Source organism: Corylus avellana, chromosome 6 (assembly GCF_965113065.1).
Source record: "Corylus avellana chromosome 6, dhCorAvel1.hap1.2, whole genome shotgun sequence".
NCBI lineage: Eukaryota > Viridiplantae > Streptophyta > Magnoliopsida > Fagales > Betulaceae > Corylus > Corylus avellana.
The window spans coordinates 8,847,320-8,872,819 of record NC_142495.1 but is presented as its reverse complement, the minus strand read 5'-3'; the positions used below and the strand labels follow the sequence as shown (position 1 = coordinate 8,872,819).

The window sequence follows — 25,500 nt, the reverse complement described above, 5'->3', positions numbered from 1 at the left end:
GCTATAACTTGTCTAATTTTGTTATGGAAAATATAAATTTTGGTGGACTTGGGGCTTTTCATTCTCATACGTTACGTATGCTTTTCTTTTTTCCCTCATATGATTTTGTCACCAAAATAGAATGTGCAAAATAGGAGGGAGTAAGGTTTCAGAAACTTAACAACAAAAAACTGAAAATCAGAAATCTAGAATGCTGTTTTCTTTTCTCCATTAAGCAACGCATACAAAAAATACGCAAACAAATGGCACCCACCCATATATATATATAGTAAATTTTCGGACAAATAGATTGGCGATGGATCACTTGCAACTTGCAAAATAAGAGAAAACTTTAAAACATATGACACCTGATGGAGGGAGACTGGCAGGGAGCCTCTGATGCCTAAGTTAGTAGTATGTTTTTTGGAGAAAACTATTAGAGAGAGAAGGAGAGGAGAAGAGATAATGTGTGTACCTAGCTTTTGGGAAAGACTCATTGTCCAATATGGTACTATTGATACCAATAAGGTGTGATTTTCCTTATTAGTCGCATTAATGGTTGTTTGAAGATTGATGAGGGTGTATAGTTTCCAAGTAAAGAAGATTCTAAGAGGTATTTGGTTAAGTTTCCTTGTGATGGTGATTGTGTGATCTAATAGCCTCATGATTTTCCATGTAAAGGCTGCTATAGTGTTATTTATATCCACTCTAGTAGCCCCCCATTCGCATGGCCGGCCAGTCTAGCTAGTTGAACGCTGGGAATCTTGTGTTTACTTGCAATTGAGATTCCATGTTAGGATGGTTTTAGGGGTGATTGATTTTTGTTCCTTGTGGAGGAGATTGCCACGTGGCCAATTGCAATTTCCTGATTATTGTCCATATAAAAGCTAATGAGAATAGGTATATAGTAGTTGGGTAATGATAAAGGGCACGCTGGCGTGCATGAACAATTCATGCACGCCAGCGTGGATGAATCATTACTCATGGTAGTTATGTATGTATATGCACTCTAGTAGTCCCCTATTCCCATGATCAACCAGTCCATCTGGTCGAGATCGAGTGTAGGGATCTAATCTTTATTTGCAACCAGGCTGCCTCTATCCTTCAATGTCGAGGGCAAGATATTGGTCATATGGTGCCCAATTTGGGTGTCCAACGCATGTACGTAGTAGGTCTTAATCCTCCGAGTTCACTCACTCAGTATTTTGTAAAATCATTGTTCCTTGTTGAATTGTGCCTGGAGCATAGTCACACCTTGTCAGCTTGTAATTGAGCAAGGTCTTTGATGCCCTACACGCTCGTGACTGAGCAGGTTGATAAGCGCCGAATATTACACATTCAAGCTCCTTAATTTACATATGTTAATTTCTTAGCATTGTTATTTGTTTGATTGTTTTGTTTTTGTGTTTCAGGTCTCATTTGACAAACTATTGGAAAATGGGCTTAAAAGATCAAAAAGCTGAGCATTCTGGATCTAGGATCGAGCGCAGCACTCCTGGGATCGAGCGCACCTGCGCTCGAGCGTCTGTGACCAAGGATCGAATGCATACCTGCGCTCGGGCGCACACCAGCTAGGCTCGAGCACACCAAATCTTGGATCGAGCACACACGGGCGTACAGTGTACGGCAAGACTCCTTTTCCAGCTTGGGCTTGGTTTTCAGTCTCCCAATTAGACTGGGAGACTGACCTCCGGTTTTCTCAGGGTTTCTAGGGTTTTTAGGGTTCTCCTAATCCCTATAAATAGGGCTCTAAACATTGTAAACAGACAGACCGCTTCCTAGAGCTAGAAATCAAAAATTTGTTCTTGGAGCTTAGAAGATCATGAGCGGCTAAACCCTTTTGTAGGGTGTTGATGTAACCCTATCCAAGCACAATGGTTTGATTGTATTTAATTTCTAGATTTTCAATTTATGCATGTTGATTGTATAACTATGAGAATTGCTACAATTGATTTCTGTTCTTAATTATTAAATGCAATTGTTCTTAAATTCCAATATCAATATTTGTGAAATTCTTCTCTTGTCTTAGAAAGTATTTTACTTATAATGATCTCAAATCATTCTTGTTTTCTGTGATTATAAGGATGATAGTTATACAATGAGTTTAATTGACATATGATCAAAAGGATTTAATAGGCCATGCCTAGGGAAGACGGATTGTACTACACCCTAGTTTAGTGTAATTTAGGTAGACAATCTCTGCCAACCGAAGATGGGTTACACTTATTCATTGATTGTAAGTATCCTATTATAGAATTTGATAATATATACCTAGGGAAGACGGGTCGTACGGCATTTTAGTGGTTAGGTGGACGATCCGTGCCAACCGAAGATAGATTATGGTTATTCTTTAATAAGGTAGTTTCTTGTTTATTTATAACATGCATAGAATGAATTTCTGGGATTAATTATGATTAGTCATTGTTGTGCGGATAGAGGTGAAGTCAATACCCTACACTCTCTCTCATATATTTGCTCCTTTTATTTTCATGCACTTTAGTTTTTAAGCAAATCAAATCAAATCAAAATCACTTTTAATTAAGTTAATTTTAATCTTTCGAATTTGATAATTAAACCCCTGCAGTCCTTGAGGTTCAACACCCTCAATATAGCCCTATCCTACAGGATTCGTACTATTGCGAGTGGTAATTTTTATTATTGATATTTTTGGACACAAAAATACCACATCACAGTTTCTTCAAGGCATGTCATAGGTTTTAATCCTTGTGGGTTTGTGACTGAGCAAGGTGTTGTTGCCTTGCCTATTCGTAACTATGCAAGGAATCCCGTGACCTGTCAACCCGTCATCAAGGCAAGATTTCAAGTAAGACCTCGTGAGTCGAAACTTGAAAAGGTGATTCATTGCCTAGAGTCAAGATGGGACGAGACTTCAAGATGGACCTTGCCAATCGGAAGCGAGAAAGGTAGCATGTTGTCTAAAGTCGAGACAAGAGCCAGTCAGAATTGGGGCAACATTGGACGAAGCCAAAGCGAGACTTCAAGGTGGACCTTGCCAACTAGAAATGGGCAAGGCAGCCTATTGGCTAAAGCCGTGATGGGACTTCATGTAGGGCCTCGCTAGTTGAGGCTGGCCAAGCCGACCTACTACGAAGCTTAGACAAGACTTCGTGTAGTGACCTAGAGAAAAATGCTAGTCATGTCTACATTATTACCTCAAAAGGATTAGTCAATTTGGCGTTTTTATAAAATTTATTTTAAAGTTCAGTTTCACTTAATAATTAAGCAATGTAGGACTTATCACTCATGATTATCTTTATAAATCACTCACACTCTTTGTGCCAATGTTGAAACATATTTGACGTGAGTGAATTTAGATCCCCCCACCGTGAAATGCAGATTCCTATGGATGAGGAAAAGGAAGTGGACACCCATCAGTCCAACTCAAATGTTCAAGAAGGGCAACATCGTTCCCACAAATAACGAAAACTACTAATACAATAAATTATCTTACGGCTGAACTAGTGAAGCGCCGCCTGTAAAATAGGAGAAGACTATCAGGGTGATGTCGGGCATAGTGGGACCAATGAGGAGTCTTCGATACCTAAGTTAATAATGTGTTTTATATATATATATATATATAACTGAATAGTGAGAGAGAGAATGTATTTTGCTTATTCTTGTAGTGGAGCCTACTAATTAACCTAGAACAATATATATTTTGCTTATTCTTGTTTTTGTTTGGACCAGAATTCTCTTTCCTTTAAAAAGAATTGGAAAGGAGCTAGTTCTTATAAGATGATGATAAAATGGTAAAATGGAAATACAAAAAACATTATCTAAAAGTCATTATTCCTAACACAACAGCGCATTAATGTAAAGGCGCATCTCTTAAGTCCAGAGCCTTGGTCTGGGGCATCCATCAGAATTCAGGCATCAATTAATTTTGTTTTTAGTCAACTACATGTCTAATCAAGGACAGAAGCATCCAATTCTCCCCAAAAAAAAAAAAAAAATCATTTTCCTTTCTCTATGCACAAATGTCAAACACCGTAGACATTGACATCGACATTTCCCTTCCAAGACATAAATGCTTGTCAACAGCACTCTGTAGTTTAATATAAGGGTTAATCACTTCACTTTTTTGGTATTTGGTTTGAATGTTTTTATTTGTCCTCTTTAAAGTTTTAGAACACGATAAAGTATCTCATATATGAGAAAAGATAAAATTATTATCTCCATTAGTTTTCATCGAACCCAATTAACGACAGTCTATGTCATCTGCTCTTATATCGCAACATGTGAAGTAAAAATAAATAATAATAAAATAAACCTAAAAAAAAATTAAAAATTCTATAGGGTGGCTTAAAGGTGGCTGAGCCACCCTCAAGGGCCAAAAAGGGGTGGCCGAAACCACCCCTAAGGGCAAATAAGGGGGTGGCCGAAACCACCCCCAAGGCCCTTGGAGGTGGCTCGGCCACCCCCAGCAGAGCCACCCCCTTTTTGTTTTTTTTTTTTTAATTATTATTATTTTTTTTTTTAGGATACATGCCATGATATAAGAGTAGATGACGTGGACTACTGTTAATTGGGATTAATAGAAACTAATAGAGGTAGTGATTCCGTCTTTTCTCATATGTGAGGTACTAAATTTGTCATGTTTTAAAACCTAAAAATAAAAAATAAAAACATTAAAATCCAAGTACCAAAAAAGTTATTAACCCTTAATATAATGATGATTTTGAAAATTACCTATAAGTACAAGAAAACTAGTATAAAAAAGTAAAAAAATGTATAGTTTATTGTATATTTAAGGAGTAATTTCATTTTATACCCCTGAATTAAAACGCGATTTAATAAGCGTTCCAAACTTAAAAATCTCTCAATTTGAACCTCTGGACTTTTAATTGCAGTCAATTTACCCTTATTCGTCAATTTTTTCCGTTAAAACCCTTAAAAAGACAAAATTACCCTTCAATTTTTTTTTTTATTAAAAAAAAATGAAGAAAACAAAATTTCAAAAAAAAAAAAAAAAAATTGCTCAATGCTAAGCGAAGGTTTTTAAACCTAAATAATTTCTTTTTCTTTTTTCAATTTTTGCATTTCCACGTGAAAGAGAAAAGTCTAACATTTATTTCATGCATGGGACTCAATCCCAATTTTAACGAAATGACAGCCAAACGTGACCTGTGAACATGACACCCCCACACCTGACAAGACAAAAACTTACGTATCCAGCTGTAAATAGCCCTGAACTTTGTGGCAATCTCAAAATGATTGCATCAAACCCATCAAATGCCACTATCTGTTTTTATCCAAGTTTTTGCCTTTGAAATAAATCCATCCTTCCCTGGTGGACTTTTCACTTTGGGAAATCATGCCTCTTTTTCTTTTTTTTTAGTAAAAATTTTATATCTGAATTTGCACTTAAAAATGGTTTTTTACTTCACCACAAACCACCAAAACAAGACAAAAGGATGAAATTACACGTATAGAATTTTTAATAAGATAAAAATATCCTTAAAATTTTGAAGAAAAAAAAAATTAAATTAAATTAAATTTTAGTATTTTTGTTTTTATTTTACTAAGGGTAATTTTATCATTTTGTTAAAATTGTAAATACATTATCATTATTTTGGTAGTTTTGGAGGTAAATTGTCACAATTGATAATTTGAAAAGTAAATTGTCATTAAAATGATAATTTGAAGGAGTTAAATGCACTTTACCCATAATTATATGATGTGTTCCTTTGATTATCTTACAAAAGTTCTTCAACAATATTAAAGATTTGAGCACCTACCCAGAACCCAGTTTGAAGGTGAGCCATACACAGTAGATTCACACTTTATTACTCTTCACCTATATCTGAGAATTATGGCATGACAATGACCTTTGTCTGGGAAACTTAATGTTCATCGTACTAAACGCTTAAAGACGAACACACAGATTCCCGTGAGCTTTTGCTGTTAAGTTGTCCAACTTATTGGAATTTCAACATTCGGACCTCGTAAATCTTGAGGTTTCTATCTTTTGTCTCGTGTCCAAACATAATTTCTCACCCAAGATGTTGGCCTACTCCCCTACTACTGCCTACTACCTCCGAGGGGTGCTTACACTGTAGAACCTTGGTGGTCCCCCTAAGCGGGGTTCTTAAAAATTAACTTTGATACAGCTATTCGAGATAACTTAAGTTGTCCTATGCTACGACTCTAGTAGCAAAATTGTACGTGCCAATTTTTTAGATTGGTCCAAAATGTGATTCAAATAATGGCAAAGTTTTGGCAGTTCTTTTAGTTGCTTGACTGGTTTAATTTTTGAAACTAAATTCCTTTATTCTGAGAGGCGATTCTCTTTGTCATATTTGCTCTCCAACAACCGTTGCTCTCATTTTGACCGGCAGATCTCTTCCATTATCCAAAACACTATCTCTCATATCCATCATTATTATTATTATTATTTTTAATGGGAAGCTAAGAAAATCAACACTTCACCATGTGACTAATTGGGCCTTGACCAGAGGATTTTATTGGATTCTCATTTCTCTAAAGTTTAAACCTTTTTATCCGAAGTGGGAAAGACCCTCCTTCATTTCTTCTCTTTTGTAATTTTTTTAACAAACTTGCAAATAAAAATAAAAAATAAAAAATAAAAAAAGGATTCTTACACACTGACGTGGCAAGTGCCACGCCACTAAAAAAGAAAATTCACGCTCAACGTTGGTGGTTTTTGGGGGTGTTGTCGTGTTCCAATCCTCGCCAAATTCTTGAACGACAATCAGGTTTTACCAACTTTATCTTCTGCAATTTATTGTGGCATGTGCTTTTGTGCAGGCACTAGTTGGGTAACTAGGGGATGGCTCATCAAAGATACATCTCTTTCTTCTTCCAAAAAAGAAAACTTTTTTTTTTTTTTTTTTTTTTTCATTTTACCTTGTTTCTTTCAAATATCAAACTGACCTTTTTTTAAAAAAAAAAAAAAAAATCTAAAATTATTGAAACTAGCACAAAACTCGCGCTGAGATTCTTTATTATAATTTAATTTTAAAAACTTAAAAGCATCTCATCTTACTTTTCATTATAAGTTAAAATAAGTGTGCAAAAATATTACACGCCTCTTTTAATGAAAATAGATATTAAACGTTATACACTAATACATTATTGAACATGTACTTTTTCTTTTTTGAAGTGTACTATATATATATATATAAGTCGAATCACTCTTAGAAGTGCCACTCTCAGAAGTGCCTTAATATTGCGACATGTGGCGTGAACCCTTTTTATTTTAATGCTAAACCAATTTTTTAAGGTATAATTTGTAAACCGGTTTTTAAGAGTAAACCGGTCTTTACTTTAAAAATCAGTTCATTAAATTAGCGTAATTAATAGCATTTAAATATATTTGAATATTTTTCATATACAAATTATTCAATAAATTAAGAATTATTAATGTCAAAATCAAATTATGATGTATTATTTGATTTGTATTGATTTGGACATTAATAATACTTAATATTGTTCATTAAATGTTTGAATTTAATGAAATCAAAATCAAATGATGACTAAAAGTATTAATACATCATAATTTAATTTGTATTATTTGTTTCCTTATTTGATTTGGACATTAATAATACTTAATATTGTGCATTAAATGTTTGAATTTAATGAAATCAAAATTACTGAAATATAATTAAATGTCTTTAATTAAGTTAATTTAATGACCGGTTCACTATTGAAAAACCAGTTCAAAAATTATGCCTTGAAAAACCGGTTTATCCTTCAAAAAAATGGGTTCACGCCACATATCGCAATATTAAAGCACTTATGAGAATGATTCGGCTATTTTATATATATCAAAGAGACTCATGTCTTAGGTATCAAATGATTTTTTAATGACTCCTTTATCAGATAGTTGGTGTTCAAATTAGCTGACTTTAGAATTTAGATTAATTTGTTAGCACATTCTTCTACCAGCCAAACAGAATATAACATCCTTGTGTTAAACATAGGGTGGAATGTATATCAAAACTTAAGTGGACTGGATGATGTTGGTGAGAATCGAACTCAGTAGTTGAATCAGAATTTGAGCCTTTTTTCCAATTTTCAGGCCACACTCTCTGCAATTAAATAGTTGCAGATCATAATAACTGATCTCTGTTGCATACTTATTCTGCCAAATTAGCTTCCAGCTGGTTTCTAATGGAAGAAGTAAAAAAGGTTCATCAACAAATTTCAGTAAAAATTACAATCACACAGCATTACAACTGACAAGACAAAATTGAATACAAACCAGCATAATAAACGACCATCATCAGTGCCTTCAAACAAAATAAAATAAAGCACCTAAACTTAAAATGTAAAAACTATTAATGGGGGAGGGGGCTTCCTCACAACAACCAACAGCCCCCCCACCCATATGCGGCACTTGGACAAAAATCAATGCCTTCAACACCTATTCCTCTGGCATGCCCACAAGAGCTAAATTTGTAGAGTACACGTGCGTGCGAGCAGGACACCAGGCAGCATTTTCAAATGGAAGAAAATTGCTCCTTTAACCAGATGGATTAGTTCCTTTATTCTTCTTTTGAGGGGCTGGAGTATTCAGATGAAGTTACCTCAGATGAAGCACTAGATGATGTATCACTACTGGCACTTACTCCATTCCTGAAGCTTTTTGCTGCTAGTGGAGGGTTTCTTTGTGGATCATTAGTTGCAGGAATTTGCCCCTCCTCTGCTAATCTTTTAAGAAGATTCATCACAGTGGGAAGGAACTTGGAAGACAAGGAGATAAGCCCAGGAAGCTGTTGAGTTGCACGGTTACAAATGGACTTTATTAGAACCATTTGGAAAAACAGAAATTGAATAGTTAAAGACACTCAAATAAACTCAAAAATGAGTTTTCTATGATAATTTTAAGAAAAGGACTTTAAAAGCTACTTTATTGGTATATAGCAGTCCACGCTTTCTAGTGTTGCTATTGTATTCATCTCATGTACTTTGTGCACCCTTTTCGCACTATTCTTAGTAAATTACTGCTTTATCCAGAAAAGAAGAATGTATTTATTGTTTTAATATCAACTGCTTGAGCTTATAGCTTTCATGCATAAAATATATATATATATATATATATATATATATATATATATATAATGATTAAAATCTCAATAAATCATTCAGAAACGTTCATCACCACCAGGAATCAACTTACAAAGATAAATTCCATCAAATTATTTTTCTAAACCAAAATCTACAAAGTAACAAACAGAAATGAGAAATAATTTACAAAAATGTTAAATATAAGCTGCTCTTACCAGAACTGATTGTGCATCAATCATGTGGATTAGCATTTATGAGATTTGAACTTTATTTCATGAGCCTATTGGTATATAGGGATTAAAATCCTCAAGATTTCTTAAGATAATGGAGTTCTTAAAATCTTAATCATTATTTTTAAATTTTTTGTATTAATTGACTATTTTATAGGAATAGCCATTCTATTCCAAGAGTCTATTCCGCAAACCATGGTAATTTAAAAAGAATAGTCATTCCATTCCAAGAGTCTATTCTTTTTAATTTAAAAAGAATGATTAAGATTTTATGAAATCCATGGTAAGGATACCTAGACAATCTAGGGGATTCCAATCGTCGTATATATGTTCATTAAGTAGCTGAATTAGAATTTGAGTAAGTTCAATTTTCCATGCACACTTTCAAACACAGTTAACCAGCTCTAGAGCTTCTTAAAAATCAATCTTCCTTGAATGAGCCATCAATTGACAATAAAATGGGGCTTAAACAATCATAATATTATAATTTGATACTCACAGCACCGTTGCGAAATTCACCCGAAATGTCCAGCTGCACCCATAAGGCTTTGACGAGTAGAAAAACAACAAAGATTACACCCAAATACAAAGGATTTCTGCCATGAGAAAGAATAAGTTAAATTACTGTACATCTAGATATCCGCATGAAACCCAACAAAATCAAATTTCAGACTACATGTACCTGAGAAGCGTCATAAATTCATTGAAGCCCAAGACTAACAAGGCAACAATTGCCCATGGTGGTGGCAACCAGTTGTTACTCCGCTTGTGGGCTTCCTGAAAAATCATATATACAAGTGAGACAGATTTGTGCATCATTTCCTACTAAAGAGAAGATGATCAAGATATTCATCTGTTATATGCAATGTGTAACATAGATTTGACTGAACTGAAAGGCAAATCAACATATTGAATGATGGAGAGCTTGTAAAGCAGATTTGATGAGGCATACTGTACTTCCAATTCCTTGAACAGTAAGACAAAGCCAGGAGAGATGAAGTCTAGTACTTCCTTTTTTAACATCCATATCCCTTCACTTTTAACAATATTATATCACACAGGTTTCGCACTACCCAATCTTATAACCAACCACAATATCAGAAATTATGGCAGAAAGAAATCCAGTATTCAGTAATTTTTGTTCTCATCTTTTTAAGAGAATCAATATTTAAATATAAAATCAATCATTGAAATCATTAATATGTAAAATATCATGCCTGCGCAGAAATGGCCTGAGAGACGCTATATTCAGTCTCTGCCTTGAATTGCCTCCACAAAGATTTGCACTGGACAGGTGTAATCAATGTTTTTGAGGGTGGAACCTGTAAGGAAGAAACCAATCACATTAACTAATTAGAGATGAAATGTAAACATGGCTGTCAAACATTGAGACCGTGCAAGAGTGTGAGAGAGAAGTTGAATCATAATCAAGTATCAAGTCCAATCTGGCAGCTTGGTGGCCTAAATTAATCAATTTCCGAAGTCAAGACTTTATTTGTATATACAGTAGCATATTTTCCTTTTCCTATTTAGTTTATGAGAAGCAAACGTTCAGGTGTCATGTACTCAACTCCCAACTCAAACTAAGGCTTAATCCCAATTAAATTGGGGCCTGCTCTACGAAATCCCTGTCAACTAATAGAAATTGGGATCGGCCTCATGCACTTTTTTGCCTCCACTCTGTCCTATCCAACATTTAGGTGCATGTGTCCCATGTACCAGGGTCGCACCCCTTATTGCGCTTTTCAATGATATTTATTGCTTAATAAAAATATGTCAAAATTTGTGCCAAACCAAATCAACTCACCTGCTAGCATAAATAAACCTGTTGACAGATTACTTTGGGGCTAAACAGGGTCAGAAGATTTATGCTTGAGAAACTTTCTTAGATTGTTGTTTCATTCAATTACATCTGTTTTTCAAGAACAAGATGCAGTAATAAAAATTTATATACTTCAGAAGAAAGAACTTCAGCATAACCAAAACTCACCTCTTCCCAAGTGCTTGAAGCCAGCGGATCAATTGTTGTGATGCTCCTATCCTTAACAGCAGCATTGCCAGACTCCACCAAAGCAACGGATAGTGTTTTCTCGATGCCATCATTATCATCATCATCAATACGGATGACAGCCATAACAGAAAGCAACTTTAAAGACTGGACAAATTCATAGGAATAATTAACAGAAATGCAATACAAACTTAGAATACAACAAACGATAATGACATAAACCATGGCATACCGCAGAGCGAGCAGTCTTGGTGATTGCTCGAATGTCTTCACTCCCGGTCCAAACGCGTGGCATTGAATCAGAATCATGACTAAACAATGTTGAAAACCTGTTTGCAGCTTAAAGTCAATCCCTGCAAGATAAACTGAAAAGACCAAACAATTGGACTCAGATATGGCCAGCAGTTGCTACCTGTCCTTCATACGGATCAGGACCCTTCCAGCTTCTTCTCTTGCTTTTGATTCAACCACTCCTCTTGCATAATCCTCTATAGTTGCGAGCATTTTATCCTTTGTTTGTTCATCCATGTCAAAACCGGAAAGTGCACCAGAGAGCCCAGACACAGCAGCTTCAGTCTCACGTCTAAGAAGCTTCCTTATTGCCGGCCAGGTCTCATTACTAGCTCCATCTAAAAGAGCTTCCACAGGCCCTGATAATGCCTCTTTCAGTTTTACCTGCAAATTTACAATTATCATCAGGAAGGTTATAAACTGCTTATTTTGCCAACTCTGTATATCTAAGGACTGAAGACTAAGACAAAGTTCTCCATGTTCCATGAAAGCCATAACCATGTAAAATAAAGTCATTAAGCATGAAGGCACAACTAGATTGTATAGGGATAACGCCTACTGAAATTTGAAAGAATGTGAATACTGAAAAGAAAAGGGTGGGGATTAATCTGATATCAAATGTAAGAAGATATCTCACGATAATTTATTTTTTTTATGAGTAAATTCAAATATATCTCACGCTATTAGAAGTACAAACCAAATCAATAGTATTCTCACAAGTACACACAGAAAGACCCTATGGATGCATTCTAGTTATCCAAAAATTAACCGTTCGTCTGAAAATTATGCTTATTAAATTGAGTCAGTTTTCCTTATTTGCATTGGTTGACTTTAGTATTTCAAGAAACTTTTTCATTTTAGAAATAGTGGTGCTTTGAAATTATTTTTGTGGATAAATATCAACAAATGCATCAGGCTTCTTTCGATTGAATAATTCTAGAAGTCCCTCTTGTGTGATTCTTGTGTCACTCCAAAATGAGGTGGCTTTTAAAATTACAATTTGATCAAAATCTAATAATGATCAATTACAAGTCCAATGGTGATTTTAAAAGCCACATCATTCTTAGAGGAACACAAGAGAGACTTGTAGCATTACTCATTTTCATTACATACAATTGCATGATTTTGTTTGAATTTGTCAATGTCAAAAACATTGATGCTCTGAAGATAGGTGGGAAGCCGATTTTTGTAGTATTTAATCAAATTGTTTATCAATATTACCAGTAACTTATTATTGACTGCCCTTAAAAAGCAAATCCTAGCTCAACAATTTTTGATTCAGTACAAATACAAATCATATAACAGTGTATACTTCTTTTGTCAGCCATGCTAGACATTATCACATCAGACTTGCATAATCTTTTCCCAGGTTTTTTTTTTTTTTTTTTGGTTGGTGTCAGAAAACTCTTTCTTAAACTTATGATCAGCACCATCGACCAAACTATTTTACAATATTCCTATCAACTGTAAGTTACCAAATTGTGTAGTTCTGGAATCTTAACATTCCCACTGATCTTCAAGTAGTCAGTTAAGAGTCAAAAAGGCTAATGTAATTATACCTCATTCAGAGAAATAATTTCAGCAAGCTTGGCAGCACGGATGGAAGCAATATGTGCATCTATATCACGTCGAAGTTTATCCCTGACTTTAGATATGTCCCAGTGTACTTGTTCAATAACAGCATCTGCAAGGCTAGCATGTCAGTATACTCAATTGTACTCGGGTGACATACCTCTAAAGCCCATCCACTAAAACAAGCATCTCAAGGACTATAGTTAATCTGTTTCAACTTGTTTTGTCCTCGTAGTTTCCCGATTTATTTATATATTTATTTTAATTTAGTTTTGCCTTTATTTCAATTCATCTTGGCTAATGGAATGGGAGTTCAAATTTAAACATACCTGCACATCCTTCATCAAACAGAGCCATACAAAATTGTAAGCAGTTATGAGAGGCCAAAGAAAACCCTTCCCCTCCATTCAGAGCTTTATCAAATACTTCCTTGAATTTTTCTAAAGTTCCTGTCCTTATGTGTCCCAGCACTGATTGGAATGCCGGTTGGATAAGCTAGCAGATCAGAAAAGACAAGCAGTGAGAAAATAGAACATAATTAAATAATTAAATGAATAGATCCTGAATTAGAAGTTTTATTGTCTCCCACAAAAAAATAAACATTTTGGGTTTAAGCAAAAAGAAATTCATTGTAAAGGCAACTTCACATGCTTTGAGAACACCTAGAAGCTCCTTTAAAGGTCCCGTCTAGATATGTGCATGCTTTGGTATTTTATAGTCAATTTTATAAACATGCAATTATTGTTGAACAGCTCAAGGACATATAAGAGCCAATTTACCAACTCGACTGGAAAATGTACTGCAAATAATCAAAAATCCTAAATTCAAAATTTTACACTGATAGTTCAGTCATCTACATGACCGAATTAAGCCTTTATCCCAACTAATGGGTCAAAAACAGTGGAGAATTTTTACATATTTTTTCAACGCTTACGGAATTTATAGATTTATGTGCGTCCTTTTCAGTTTAAAGCTCGTGTAGTGGGCTCTTTTGTATACTTCCTGTGTACATGGGTTGCGCCCCTTGCGCTTTTTATACAATGACTTTTACTTATAAAAAAAAAAACAGTGGAGAAAATACCAAAGCATGCACAAGACTAGCAGAGATGAATTACCTGCAGCAATTTTTCTTCAAGCTGCTTCCGCTTTGCAGATCTGACACCTTCCTCAAAATACGTAGCTTCTGCATCATACCTATAATGATAGAAAGTAATAAATAATGAAAAAGATCATATTTAAGAATATTTCAACAGATAGGCATGAGAAGGTTGGGAGGGGGAGGGGGAAGGGGGTGATCACGATTTCAAATGATATCATCCAAACTATAGCTTTTTCTTGAAGATGCCATGAAAAGATGTAGCAATCATATTCAGTGGCCTGACCCGCTAAGGCGCAATCTAAGAGGCCAGGCCAGAATGAGTCCCATGTTTCAACCCAACACCCGTACAGGCCCAAATCCACTTTCAAGTAGAAAATCAAATCAGGGAGCAGTGGGTTCTCGTACGGGCAAGGGAGCAGGTCCGGGTCCCTCTTCTGTCATGCCCACAGGTTCTCCGGGTGCCTCGCCACCACCGCCTTTAATGCCGATTGTGGCGGTGGCCAGCAGGGGAGTCAAGATGTTTCAAGGGGGATGGTTCTACAACCACTGCCAGCAGTTCTTTGTCAACTATGATTCCCTCAATCACCCAACTGAGGATGCCACCATCTATCAGAGTTCCTGTTTTTGTCTCAGACCACGCTGACGGTGACTCTAACGCCGAAGTTGCAGGTTTTAGCTTGTGGTTTGATGGGCTGCTGGTTCTGGGTTCACCTCTGGACAACTCCGCTGATGATGAGGCAGGGGTTCCTCTTCTTGGAGCTACAGGGCCCACGGGCTTTCCTAAGGTCATGGATTGTGCGTTAGATCCTAAGAGACGGGAGGAGAGTTGCGGTCCCAGAATCATTTTCCTCTATTGTTTGACTGCATTGATATCATTAGGAGCATATAGTATTTCAAGTTTAAAGATATGTGGCTAAAATCCTAGGATTTTCTGGAAAAGGTGAAACAGTGGTGGTTGTCTTACTACAACTTTAAAGGAACCCCTAGTTTTGTCTTGACTCGCAAACTAAAAGACTTGAAGCTCGACTTGAAAAAATGGAATGAGGAGGTTTTTGGCAATGTCGAGAAGCGGAAGAAGGCTCATTTGGATAAACTCTGTGATCTTGATGTTCTTGCAAAAGAAAGGTCCCAATTAGGTGAGGAAAAGGCATGAAAGGTTGAGATTACTAATGACTTAGAAAGAACTACTCTTTTGGAAGAAGTGAGCTGGAGAGAGAAATCAAGGGCCCTTTAGTTGAGGGAGGGAGACAAGAATACAAAGTTTTTCTACCGTGTGGCTAATTCGAACAGAAGGAACAACACTGTGGATTCCTTGTGGTTATGGCTCTGTCTCTTCAGATTCTACAAAAATAAGTGAGCATATTCTACAGTTTTACTCGTCTTTATTCAGCACAATTTAGTCGGTGGCCTAAACTGGATGGTCTTACTTTTAATTATGTTGGTGCTAAGGAAACTACGTGGTTGAAAAGAGCCTTTGAGGAGAGTAAGTTCTTCAAGGTAGTGAAAGTTCTAAGTGGCGATAAGGCCCTAGCCCTGATGGTTTTTCTTTAGCTTTCTTTTAGTCTTGTTGGGAGGTTCTGAAAGAAGATGTCATGAATGTCTTTCATGAGTTCCATACTTGGGTAAGTTTGAAAGGAGCATCAATGCCTCTTTTATTGCCCTTATTCCCAAGAAAGCTGGGGTGGTGGATATTAAGTACTTTTGCCCTATCAGTCTTGTGGGAGGCATCTATATAATCATCTCTAAAGTCCGAGCTAAAAGACTGAAAATCAGTGTTGGAGAAGGCTGTTTCCAGGTCTTAGAATATGTTTATTAGGGGGAGACAAATTTTAAAGACAATCCTTATTGCAAATGAACGCCTTGACAGTAGAATTAGATTAGGGGTCTCAAGTGTGCTCTGCAAATTGGACCTAAATAAGGCTTACAATCATGTTGATTGGGACTTCTTGTTGTATCTATTGAGAAGATGTGATTTCAGGAAGAAATGGCATGAATGGATGGCTCATTGCATCTCTGCAGTGCGCTTCTCTGTCTTGATTAACAGCACCCCCTCCAGCTTTTTTAATAGTTCTTACAGCTTGAGACATGAGATCATTTATCCCCTTTATTCATTGCTGTTGTCATAGAGGCTTTGAGTAGAATGTTATCCACCACTATGGATAGGTGGCTTTTATCAGCTTTTTAATGAGGTCTAGGAATAACGATGTGCTCCTTTTGAATCACCTCCTATTCGCGAACAATACCTTAATTTTTTGTGAGGCTAATCCTGATCATCTCCGTTATTGTGTAATCTATTTTTATGCTTTGAAGCTGTATTGGGGTTGGAAATGAACCTGGCTAAATCATAGTTAGTCTCTGTTGGCACCGTGGAAGATATGAGAGGCTCGGCCAGTATAGGGTGTCCTCTCTGCCTATAAAGTACTTGAGTCATCCGTTGGGGGCTCCGTTTAAGACAAAATCTATCTAGAATGGTATTATTGACAAAATGGAACTACATTTGGCAAGTCAGAAGCAGTTTTATCTATCAATGGGTAGTAGGATCACTTTAAATTAAAAGCACTCTTTCCAATTTAACTACTTATTTTCTGCCCCTTTTCCCCATCCCAGTTGGCATTGCTAATCGAGAGGGAGGCTTTGTGGAGATCAGTGATGAAACCTAAATATGAGAGCATGTAGGGTGCATGTTGTTCCAATGGCAAAATCAGGTTTCTAACCCCCAAATTGCCTGTGGTGAAACCTAAATATGAGAGAGCATGTAGGGTGCATGGTGTTCCAATGGAAAATCAGGTTTCTAGCCCCCAAATTGCCTGGAGAAAGTGAAGTACAAATTTTGGACCAACTAACTAATGGAATTTGAATTCATCACCGAATCTGCCCCACATGAAATCCCACTAAATTTTCTTGATATGGTTAGCAACTCCATTCGGGATGGGGGAAAGGGACAAAAAATAAGCAATTAAATTGGAAAGAGTACTTTTAATTTAAAGTGATCCTACCACCCTTTGTGCGAAGGGAGTCAGCGGATTTCTCTAGATTTGTGAAATTTGAGGTGGGAGACGGTTCTAAGATTAGGTTTTGGCATGACCTATGGTGTGGAGATCAAACCTTGAAGGAAGGTTTCTAGGTGTTGTTAAGTATTGCCCACTTTAAGGAGGCCTCGGTGGCAGACCATAGATTATTTTCGAATGACACCTATAAGTGAAATATTACTTTTATCATATTCATGCATGATTGGGAGATGGAGATAGTCACTTTGTTGTTTTATCTCTTGTACTCTATCAGGTTGAGTCAAGGTGGCGAGGATAGGATCTGATGGATCCCTTTCAAAAGGCAGGCATTCGAGGGTCAAATCCTTTTATCCCGCGCTTAGCCCCTGCTCGTCTTTCTTTCCCTTGGAAGAGCACTTGTACTCTATGTGGACAACAGCATTTGGGAAGATCTTGACCTTGTATAACCCAAAAAAAAGGCACGTCATAGTGATGGATTAGTGTTGCATGTGCAAGAAGAGTGGGGAATCCATCGATCATTTTCTACTCCACTGCGAAGTAGTTTAAGATTTGTGGGTATCAGTTTTTTTTTTTTTTTTTGGATAATGCCCCAACGGCCGGTGGAGTTATTGGCTAGTAGGAGATGCTAGTTTAGCAACCACCATAATTTAGAAGTCTGAAGGATGGTTCCCCTTTGCGTTATGTTGGTGTATTTAGTTCCCAATATTTTGAAGACTACGAGAGAACTGTGGTAGAATTAAAAACTATATTGTTCAAAACTCTTTATGGGTGGATGGCTGCTCAACATTCATTCTTTTCTAATTTTCTAGAATTTGTGGATTTATGTTCTTCTTCTTCTCCCTAATTGGTTCTCTCTTGTATAATCCATGTGTACTTAGGTTGCGTCCCTTGGCGCTTTCTAATAAAGATTGAACTTATCAAAAAAAAAAAGTTTCACTCAACTCAACCAAGTCTTTGTACTAATTAAATTGGAGTCAACTATGAAGCCTAATCAACTAATTGAAGTCAACCACATGTATTGCTTTTTGGCACCATATCCAATTTAAAATCACATTCTTTGTCACTTCCCTAATCAACATATCCTTATTCTAGGACCCCTCTACCACTCTTCACACCCTCCACTTGAATTAAATTACTCTTTCTAACCAAAGCATTAATCTCTCAAATTACACATGACCAAACAAAACTACCTGTCCCTATATATGCCACCACCACCATTAATAGTGCTTTAAGCCATCTATATTGGATGTACATGAATATCTATCATCAATCTACACAAGTCAAAAGATCCTCTTGAGGAGCTACTAATCCTTATCAAATGAGAAGCTCACTTCACTTGAGTGAAGCATGCCAATCTACTTTTTTTTTTCTTTTTTGGGAGGGAAGTTCCCTTTCAAATGAGCAATATTCTGCTCCTAAGTTAATCATTTCACAATGGTGCCAAGTATGGTGAATGCAAATTAAAGAACACGCATTAACATCCAACAACTATCCATACAACTGGTTGACTGACCTTTATCTAAGTCCTAAATCTACCCAAATCAGCCAAATGTGTACAAGCAGTAGCTAGGAAGCCTATCTACTGTAACATTTAATATATCTTTGGCCACACTGCCAAACCGCCAAAAAAAGTACATTAGATATACTTAGGGTTCGTTTGATAAACGATTTTGTTTTGGTTTTGGTTCGATACTGTAGCAAAAGTGATTGATGTGAAAAAAAAGTAAGAATATTTTTTAAAAAAAAAGTGAAAAAGTAAGAATATTTGGTATGGAAAAATGAAAAAGTTTTGTTTTGTAGTGATTTTTTTTATTTGAATAGTAATAAAAAATTATTGATGTGATATAAAAAGTAAGAGAATATTGAAAAAATGAAAAAAGTTAGATGAATAGTGTAGTGCCAAAATCATGGAAAAACGTTTATCAAACAAAGCCTTACTGTGATAGAAAAGCATCAAGGAGTGAACTGAGCTTCTTCCCAAAGCCAGGAATAGGACCAGACTGTACAGCCTCTTCCAAGTGACACCAGTCCTGTGGTCATTTAAAGTAATTTGGAAGTTAGTGGTCCATGATATTGACTAAAATTAAAGAAAGAAAAAACAACCAAAATTGTAAGCAAAAACATCAGACTATATGAACTGCAGGTACCTCATTTGCAGCAAAAGAGGAATACTTTTCATTGGCAATTTCTTCACACCGTACAGTAGCCACCATGACCTAGACATGGATGAATCTTGTGAAATTAACAAGACATGCATATGCTACAAATGGCCTCTGTTGCACAAATATTACCTTGTGAGCGGGAAGGTCGAGGTCCTTGTTCTCCTTGATAACTTTCCAGATTTGCTGTGCACTAAAAGAAAACCCTGAAGCAGGAACTACTCCCCGCCGATCTCCTGCAAGCCCACCAGGCGCTATTGAATGAAAGAATCGTTGTCTCAAGCTAGCAACCTACATTTATGACAATAAGTCAACAAGAAGAAAAAACACACATGAGCGTATGCGCATACATACACATAGCAAGATATGTCAGATACATTCATATGGCCAAATTATGCTCCAAAAATGAAACCCAAGTTCTATATAGAGTAAATCTAAAAACTCAACTCTCCACTCTTATACAACTCTTGCACAACTGGGCTAATGTGGAGTGCCCATAAATCCGCCATGTGCTCCAAAAATGAAACCCAAGTTCTATATAGAGTAAATCTAAAAACTCAACTCTCCACTCTTATACAACTCTTGCACAACTGGGCTAATGTAGAGTGCCCATAAATCATTGGATTTATGGGCCTTTTTTAATAAAGGTTGATCCAATGGTTCATAAGCACTCCACATCAACCCAGTTGTACAGGAGTTGTATAAGAGTTGAGTTTGTAGCATTGCTCTTCTATATGATAGGAAAAAAATTACTAAAAATTCAATTAAAGGACACTGGTAGAAATTTAGAAATAAAATTATTCAATTTCAATATCTGACCTCACAAATGATTTTAAGTGATGCTATCCTAAGGTGCCTACTAAATTGAGATATTTACAAACAATTTAAGAAAAGCAAGCAACCAAATGGGTTCATTTTGACCTGTTAAGAACAAACAAAAAAAGAATTAACTAATTTCAGGACAGTGCCAATAAGAGACATAGGATGCAGATACGCATACCTGCTCTTTAAATTGCTCTTCTTTTTCTTCATAACTAGAAAGAGCAACAACTTCAACCTGACCATCCAATCATTATTAAGATAAACCATCGAGGTATGATAATTATTCACCACATAAAGGAGAAGACCATATCTAAGCTAGAGCATGACATCTTACATTAAAAAATTCACTTAGAGGAGTTTCCTTGTGCGCATGGGGTTTAGGAACGGAGTCCCATATCTGAAGTTAAAAAGAATAAAAAAGGATCAAAAATCAACAAAGATCAACAAAATAAAGGACATACAATATCTCTTACCTTCTGAATATCTTCTCTTAGAACAGGTTCTAAATTTTCCAGTGGTGTCTATAAACAAACAAGGTCAAACACAATTAAAAATTCAGCTCAACTCAATAAAGAAGCCTTAAACCAAGTAACCAAGGGAATTACAGACACTAAAACATGAATAATAGATCAATAAAGAAAGCTCTCCCTCGAGCTTCAGCATGAATTACACCAGAAGAGAGGAACACACCCTTGTTTTATCACGTATGACAAACATCAAAGTTGTTTTGCGTGGACTAAACAATCGCATCATGACCTGTAAGCAGATTAACAGCATAAAGTTGAATGAATGGAACTTTCTCGATTCTGATTAACCACTAACACAATCCAGGATGACAGACATACTTGGAATACAGTCTTTAGAAGAGGCTTATTTGCAGCTTGCTCGCGACCAATATCATGACACCACCTGCATAAAAAAGGCTCAAGAAGATTAAATTTATAAACTACAGAAAGCAACCATGCAAAACACCTTAAATTTAAAATTTAAAAAAAAAAAAAAAAAAAAAATCAAATTCAAGTTAATGCATCTTACTAGACTGAAATACTTGCAACTCTCTGTAGTTCTAGAACAACTTACATGTTTATTAGCACTATATCTGAAACAGCAAGAGCAAAAAGGGCACTCTGCTTCTCAAATGCAGTATCATCCTGAAAATAAGATAAGGACCATTAAGAAGATGCAGAAATAACTGCTACACACCTGCTTTTTTTTAATATACCTTTTTCTTAATTTTAACAGAATAGAAGAAAAAAAAAAAAAAAAAAAAACCATGCACACACATGCTTATTTTTCAAATTCAAACTCTATTAATTCTAGTATTGGAATCAAATGTATTTGAATCATATATCTGATTTCCAGTTAGTATAAATCACTTCCCTAACCATGAATCTTGGTGAAATCGTGTTACACATAATTCATGCATTATTGTTGGGAATTATAAAGAAAATAGAATAACCTCCAAGAACGTTTGTAAAATCATTTCCCACTTCTTTTCTTTTAATTGTCTATGCTGCTTGATACAAGAAAATATCTTGAGAATGACTTTTACTTCATTATACTCATTACAGTTCTTGAAAGATATTTAAGAATTTTGGGTTCCTTTACCAAAAACTCCTAGATCAAATACTTATGCATAACTCCTCCCTTGACAAAGAAAATGGTACTGGATTTTGTCACCAACATGTACAGGGGCAGGGGGGTGTGTGAAGAATGCAAAAATTACCATTAAAATAATTGACCATGGAATTTATGACTCTTATGAATGTATGTGCAGGAGCAGTGATTTTGTACATTTCCTATAGATAATCATATAAGAGAACTGGCAATGATGAAAGTTTCCATGCCATGATAGCAGCAATTAGAAATGGATAGTTATTTAGAAAACTTGAGACAAAAAGGCACCTCTCCACGTTCTCTTCCATCTGTACCCTCCAAATCCATAACAAGAGTGCAAGGCTCGATACCACCACATCTTGCCAACCAAATACCTTTAGTTGTTTGGGACCTAAAAGCAGTAGATCCAATCAGTTCAAGATCTCTGATCAAATGCATATATAATGTAATAAGAAGAAAATTGTGATAACATGCCTTCCTGTATAAGCATCCATCTCCCTAAAGTTGGTCCCAAACAAATGATTTAGTAAAGTGCTCTTCCCTGTTCAGATCATGGAAAATGATGTGAAACTCTTAATTTTCCATGCATAAGACGGATGTAGGCTGCGACACACATTTTCAATGTCCCGATAAAAAAATTAAATTAAATTGCCATAATGGCAGAAAAAGGTGAAATCCAAAGATCTAAAAGCAAAATACAAAAAGTAACTAAACAAACTCAGTGGCAGCTCAGCTAAATCAGGCAAAAACAAAATTAGTATCTAATATCAGGATGATAGCTACACCTCAGATTGTGTAAGACTCAATTAAACCCACTTCCAGCTTATTAAGCTTCAACCCATAAAGCACAAAGTCTCAACACGAAACCATGATTCATCTTATTCACAAGAACAAAATTATTACATCTTAAAAGATTTAAAAACCTGCATTATATTGCACGTAATCCCCTTCTCTAAAAAGCATTAATGGTAAAGAATAAAACTAAAGATCAATGAGCTTATGGAGAACAGAATGCATACCACTACTTTGTGGGCCCATGATTGAGACTATAGCATATGATAGTCCACATTCGCCTAATCTCACCTCCTTAATAAAATTATCGATTCCATCGACATTGAATACACCATCTCCATCAATAAGTTGAGTAGAACAAGAGACATCCCTCTTTGCTGTATAAGCAAATAGTTGATATATGAGTAACAACAAAGAAAACAGTCAACGCTTCTAAGACTTTGAATTTATCATACAAACGGCTCAGCAAGAAGTCAATTAAACAAATAAAACCTCGAAATAAGTATTTTGCTTGGCATTATCATCACAGGCATTGATATGAGAAGAAGTCTATCAATACTAAGCTGCAAAAATATGCTTCCTTATCTTAAACATCATTTTCAATTTGAAAAGTAGGGCCACATTAATTTAAACAACCTCATTGTACAAACATAGATAAGTACAGCATTCCTTCCTAAAATAGGGAAGTTTAACCATGACCACCTTCTGGTTCCATCTAAACAGACAAGGCAAGAAGAATCAAAATGTTTTGCATTTAAAGCTGTATTTTGTTGCCGATAAAACTAAAGAAAATCCCAGAACCCAGAATAAATTCAAAATTTGTGCCTGTTGTTTAATTCCTCAACTAAGCCAAATAAATCACGCTAGCATTAGTCTTGAAATACATAAATTTGTGATTCGACAACCTAAAAAGCTACAAAAATTAAAATTCGGAAACCCGATTTCTTATCTTCGTTTCCCACATTTTCACAGAATCCAAACAGATAGAAATGCAACAATCCATTTGAGATCCCGAAGGAAAGAGTTAAGCAGCTCGAAACCTTAAACCCAAATGAAATTGGCCCAAAATCTATCCCACCAAAAACTAATTAGACCCATTAAATGAACCTGCTTCTAACAACAATTAAACGTAAACCCCAATAAAATTTAACCAACCCGAAACGCGTCTGTATTGTAACTTCCATTTTCCGTTACATTCGACAAAATTGAAACCAATCAGATGCAAAGAAACCGTACTATTGATGGGATTGCGGTATAAATAAGATGGATCAGAGATTCAAAGATTCAGAGATTTACCCATGTGAGAGAGATTGATTTTGCTTCGGATTGCGAGCTCGGAAATGGATTCTTTCAATCGTGTGAGACGGAGATCGATTTGGCTCCTTGTGAAAGAGAGAGATAGAGAGAGAAAACAGAGAGCGATCTGAGAGAGGGTGATCTATTTGTTCTTTTAAAAAAGGTTGGCTTGACTGTCTTTGTTTCTATGAATCTATGATCACAGTAAAAGACTTCTTTAAAATGTTTTCTCCTTTGCTTTTTCTTTTCTTTTTTTTTTCTTTTTTTTTTTATATTTAATAAAAAAAAATTCAATAAACTATTAAAGAATGAAGATTACAAAATAGTTTTAAGCAATTAATTAACAGTTTAAACATTTAAAAAAATAAATAAATAATGCTGAGAACCATCTTTTTATCATTTTTTTATTTTTCTAAAATTGATGTGTCTTTTAAAATTACCATTAAATTTTAAATGAATCATACTTGAATTTTGATCTAATGGTGATTTTAAAAGTTACATTACTTTTAGAAAAATAAAAAGATAATCCCTAACATTACTGAAGAAAAAAATGATCGAGTCGGATAATATTGCTTTATTGTTTGTTAACCAATGAATTTGTGTCGAGCTTTTCTTTTTCATTGAAATCAGGTGAGAGAATGTAAGAAATTGTTTTTGCTAATTAATTGATTGAGATAATCTAATTAATTGATTAGATTCATGCCTACAATAATTGAAAAAAAAAAAAAAACGAATTAATGTAATAATATCAAGAGTTAATAAATTTACATCCTCAATTACTACTTCCATCAAGATGGGGCCACGTGGGACCTGGAATGAACATGTGATCCCAAGTTCCATCACTGCACTGAATACAACCCGCTGTACTAGATGTTTTCCATTAAATTTGTGAGTGCTGATTTGGCAGTACATAATTGGCTAGATGATAGAGATGGGACCGTAGCCGACCTAAATGAAGAGAATTTCAACAGTATAAATCTACGGTTAGGTTCGAAAGTGAGATTGTGGAGAAATGGGCCCCGCTATTCTGTACCGACCTTTGCGGGACCCACTGGCCGCCCATCTACGCTTTCCAGAAAAAGGTGGACGGTTTGATCGAACGGTGCATTGGAGCGCGTGGGAATACGCGCCACTTGGAAATGTTCACAGCGCTGCGCGCTTTCGGTCTTAAGTTAGCAGCGTATCCCCGCACGTGCGAATCCAAGGTACCACAGACCAACATTCCTCGGTAGATCAACTACCCCAAAAAAAAAAAAAAAAAAAAAGATAAAAGGGATAGGAATAATAACATATATCCGTAATTGTAGAGGATTTATGTCCAATATTTGACGAGTTTTCCATTTTTCTATATTTGTATAAGTTGTAACAAGCTTTAATAGATCAAATACAAGTGTGCAAACAATCAAACCCTTCGTAAATAAATTGCAATTCCACTTGAAAAAAGCCTTGTTTGTATTTGTATAATTAATAAAAGAAGTGATATACTTCCTTTTTAATAAAAAAAATTAGTTTTTAAATGATGTGTCATCATTCATAAAAATTATTATTTAAAAAATGTATTACCTACTCGTGAGAC

The 25,500-nt window shown here is 35.6% G+C and overlaps 1 protein-coding gene across 1 annotated transcript; it reads right to left on the bottom strand.

Moving 5' to 3' along the window:
- Window positions 1-8,005: 8,005 nt before the first annotated feature.
- Window positions 8,006-24,050, bottom strand: LOC132188745 (protein ROOT HAIR DEFECTIVE 3). Its single transcript, XM_059603279.2, has 23 exons — window positions 23,925-24,050; window positions 22,856-23,005; window positions 22,311-22,377; window positions 22,125-22,227; window positions 21,300-21,370; window positions 21,065-21,128; window positions 20,910-20,975; window positions 20,693-20,740; window positions 20,554-20,616; window positions 20,398-20,454; window positions 19,530-19,688; window positions 19,386-19,454; window positions 19,177-19,268; window positions 14,247-14,325; window positions 13,461-13,626; window positions 13,119-13,243; window positions 11,681-11,943; window positions 11,501-11,597; window positions 11,251-11,415; window positions 10,478-10,582; window positions 9,943-10,037; window positions 9,760-9,856; window positions 8,006-8,735 (listed from the first exon to the last, which is right to left on the bottom strand). The coding sequence occupies exons 1-23, from the start codon at window positions 23,926-23,928 to the stop codon at window positions 8,508-8,510; spliced, it is 2,433 nt and encodes an 810-aa protein (XP_059459262.1). The 5' UTR covers window positions 23,929-24,050; the 3' UTR covers window positions 8,006-8,507.
- Between the last annotated feature and the right edge of the window lie 1,450 nt (window positions 24,051-25,500).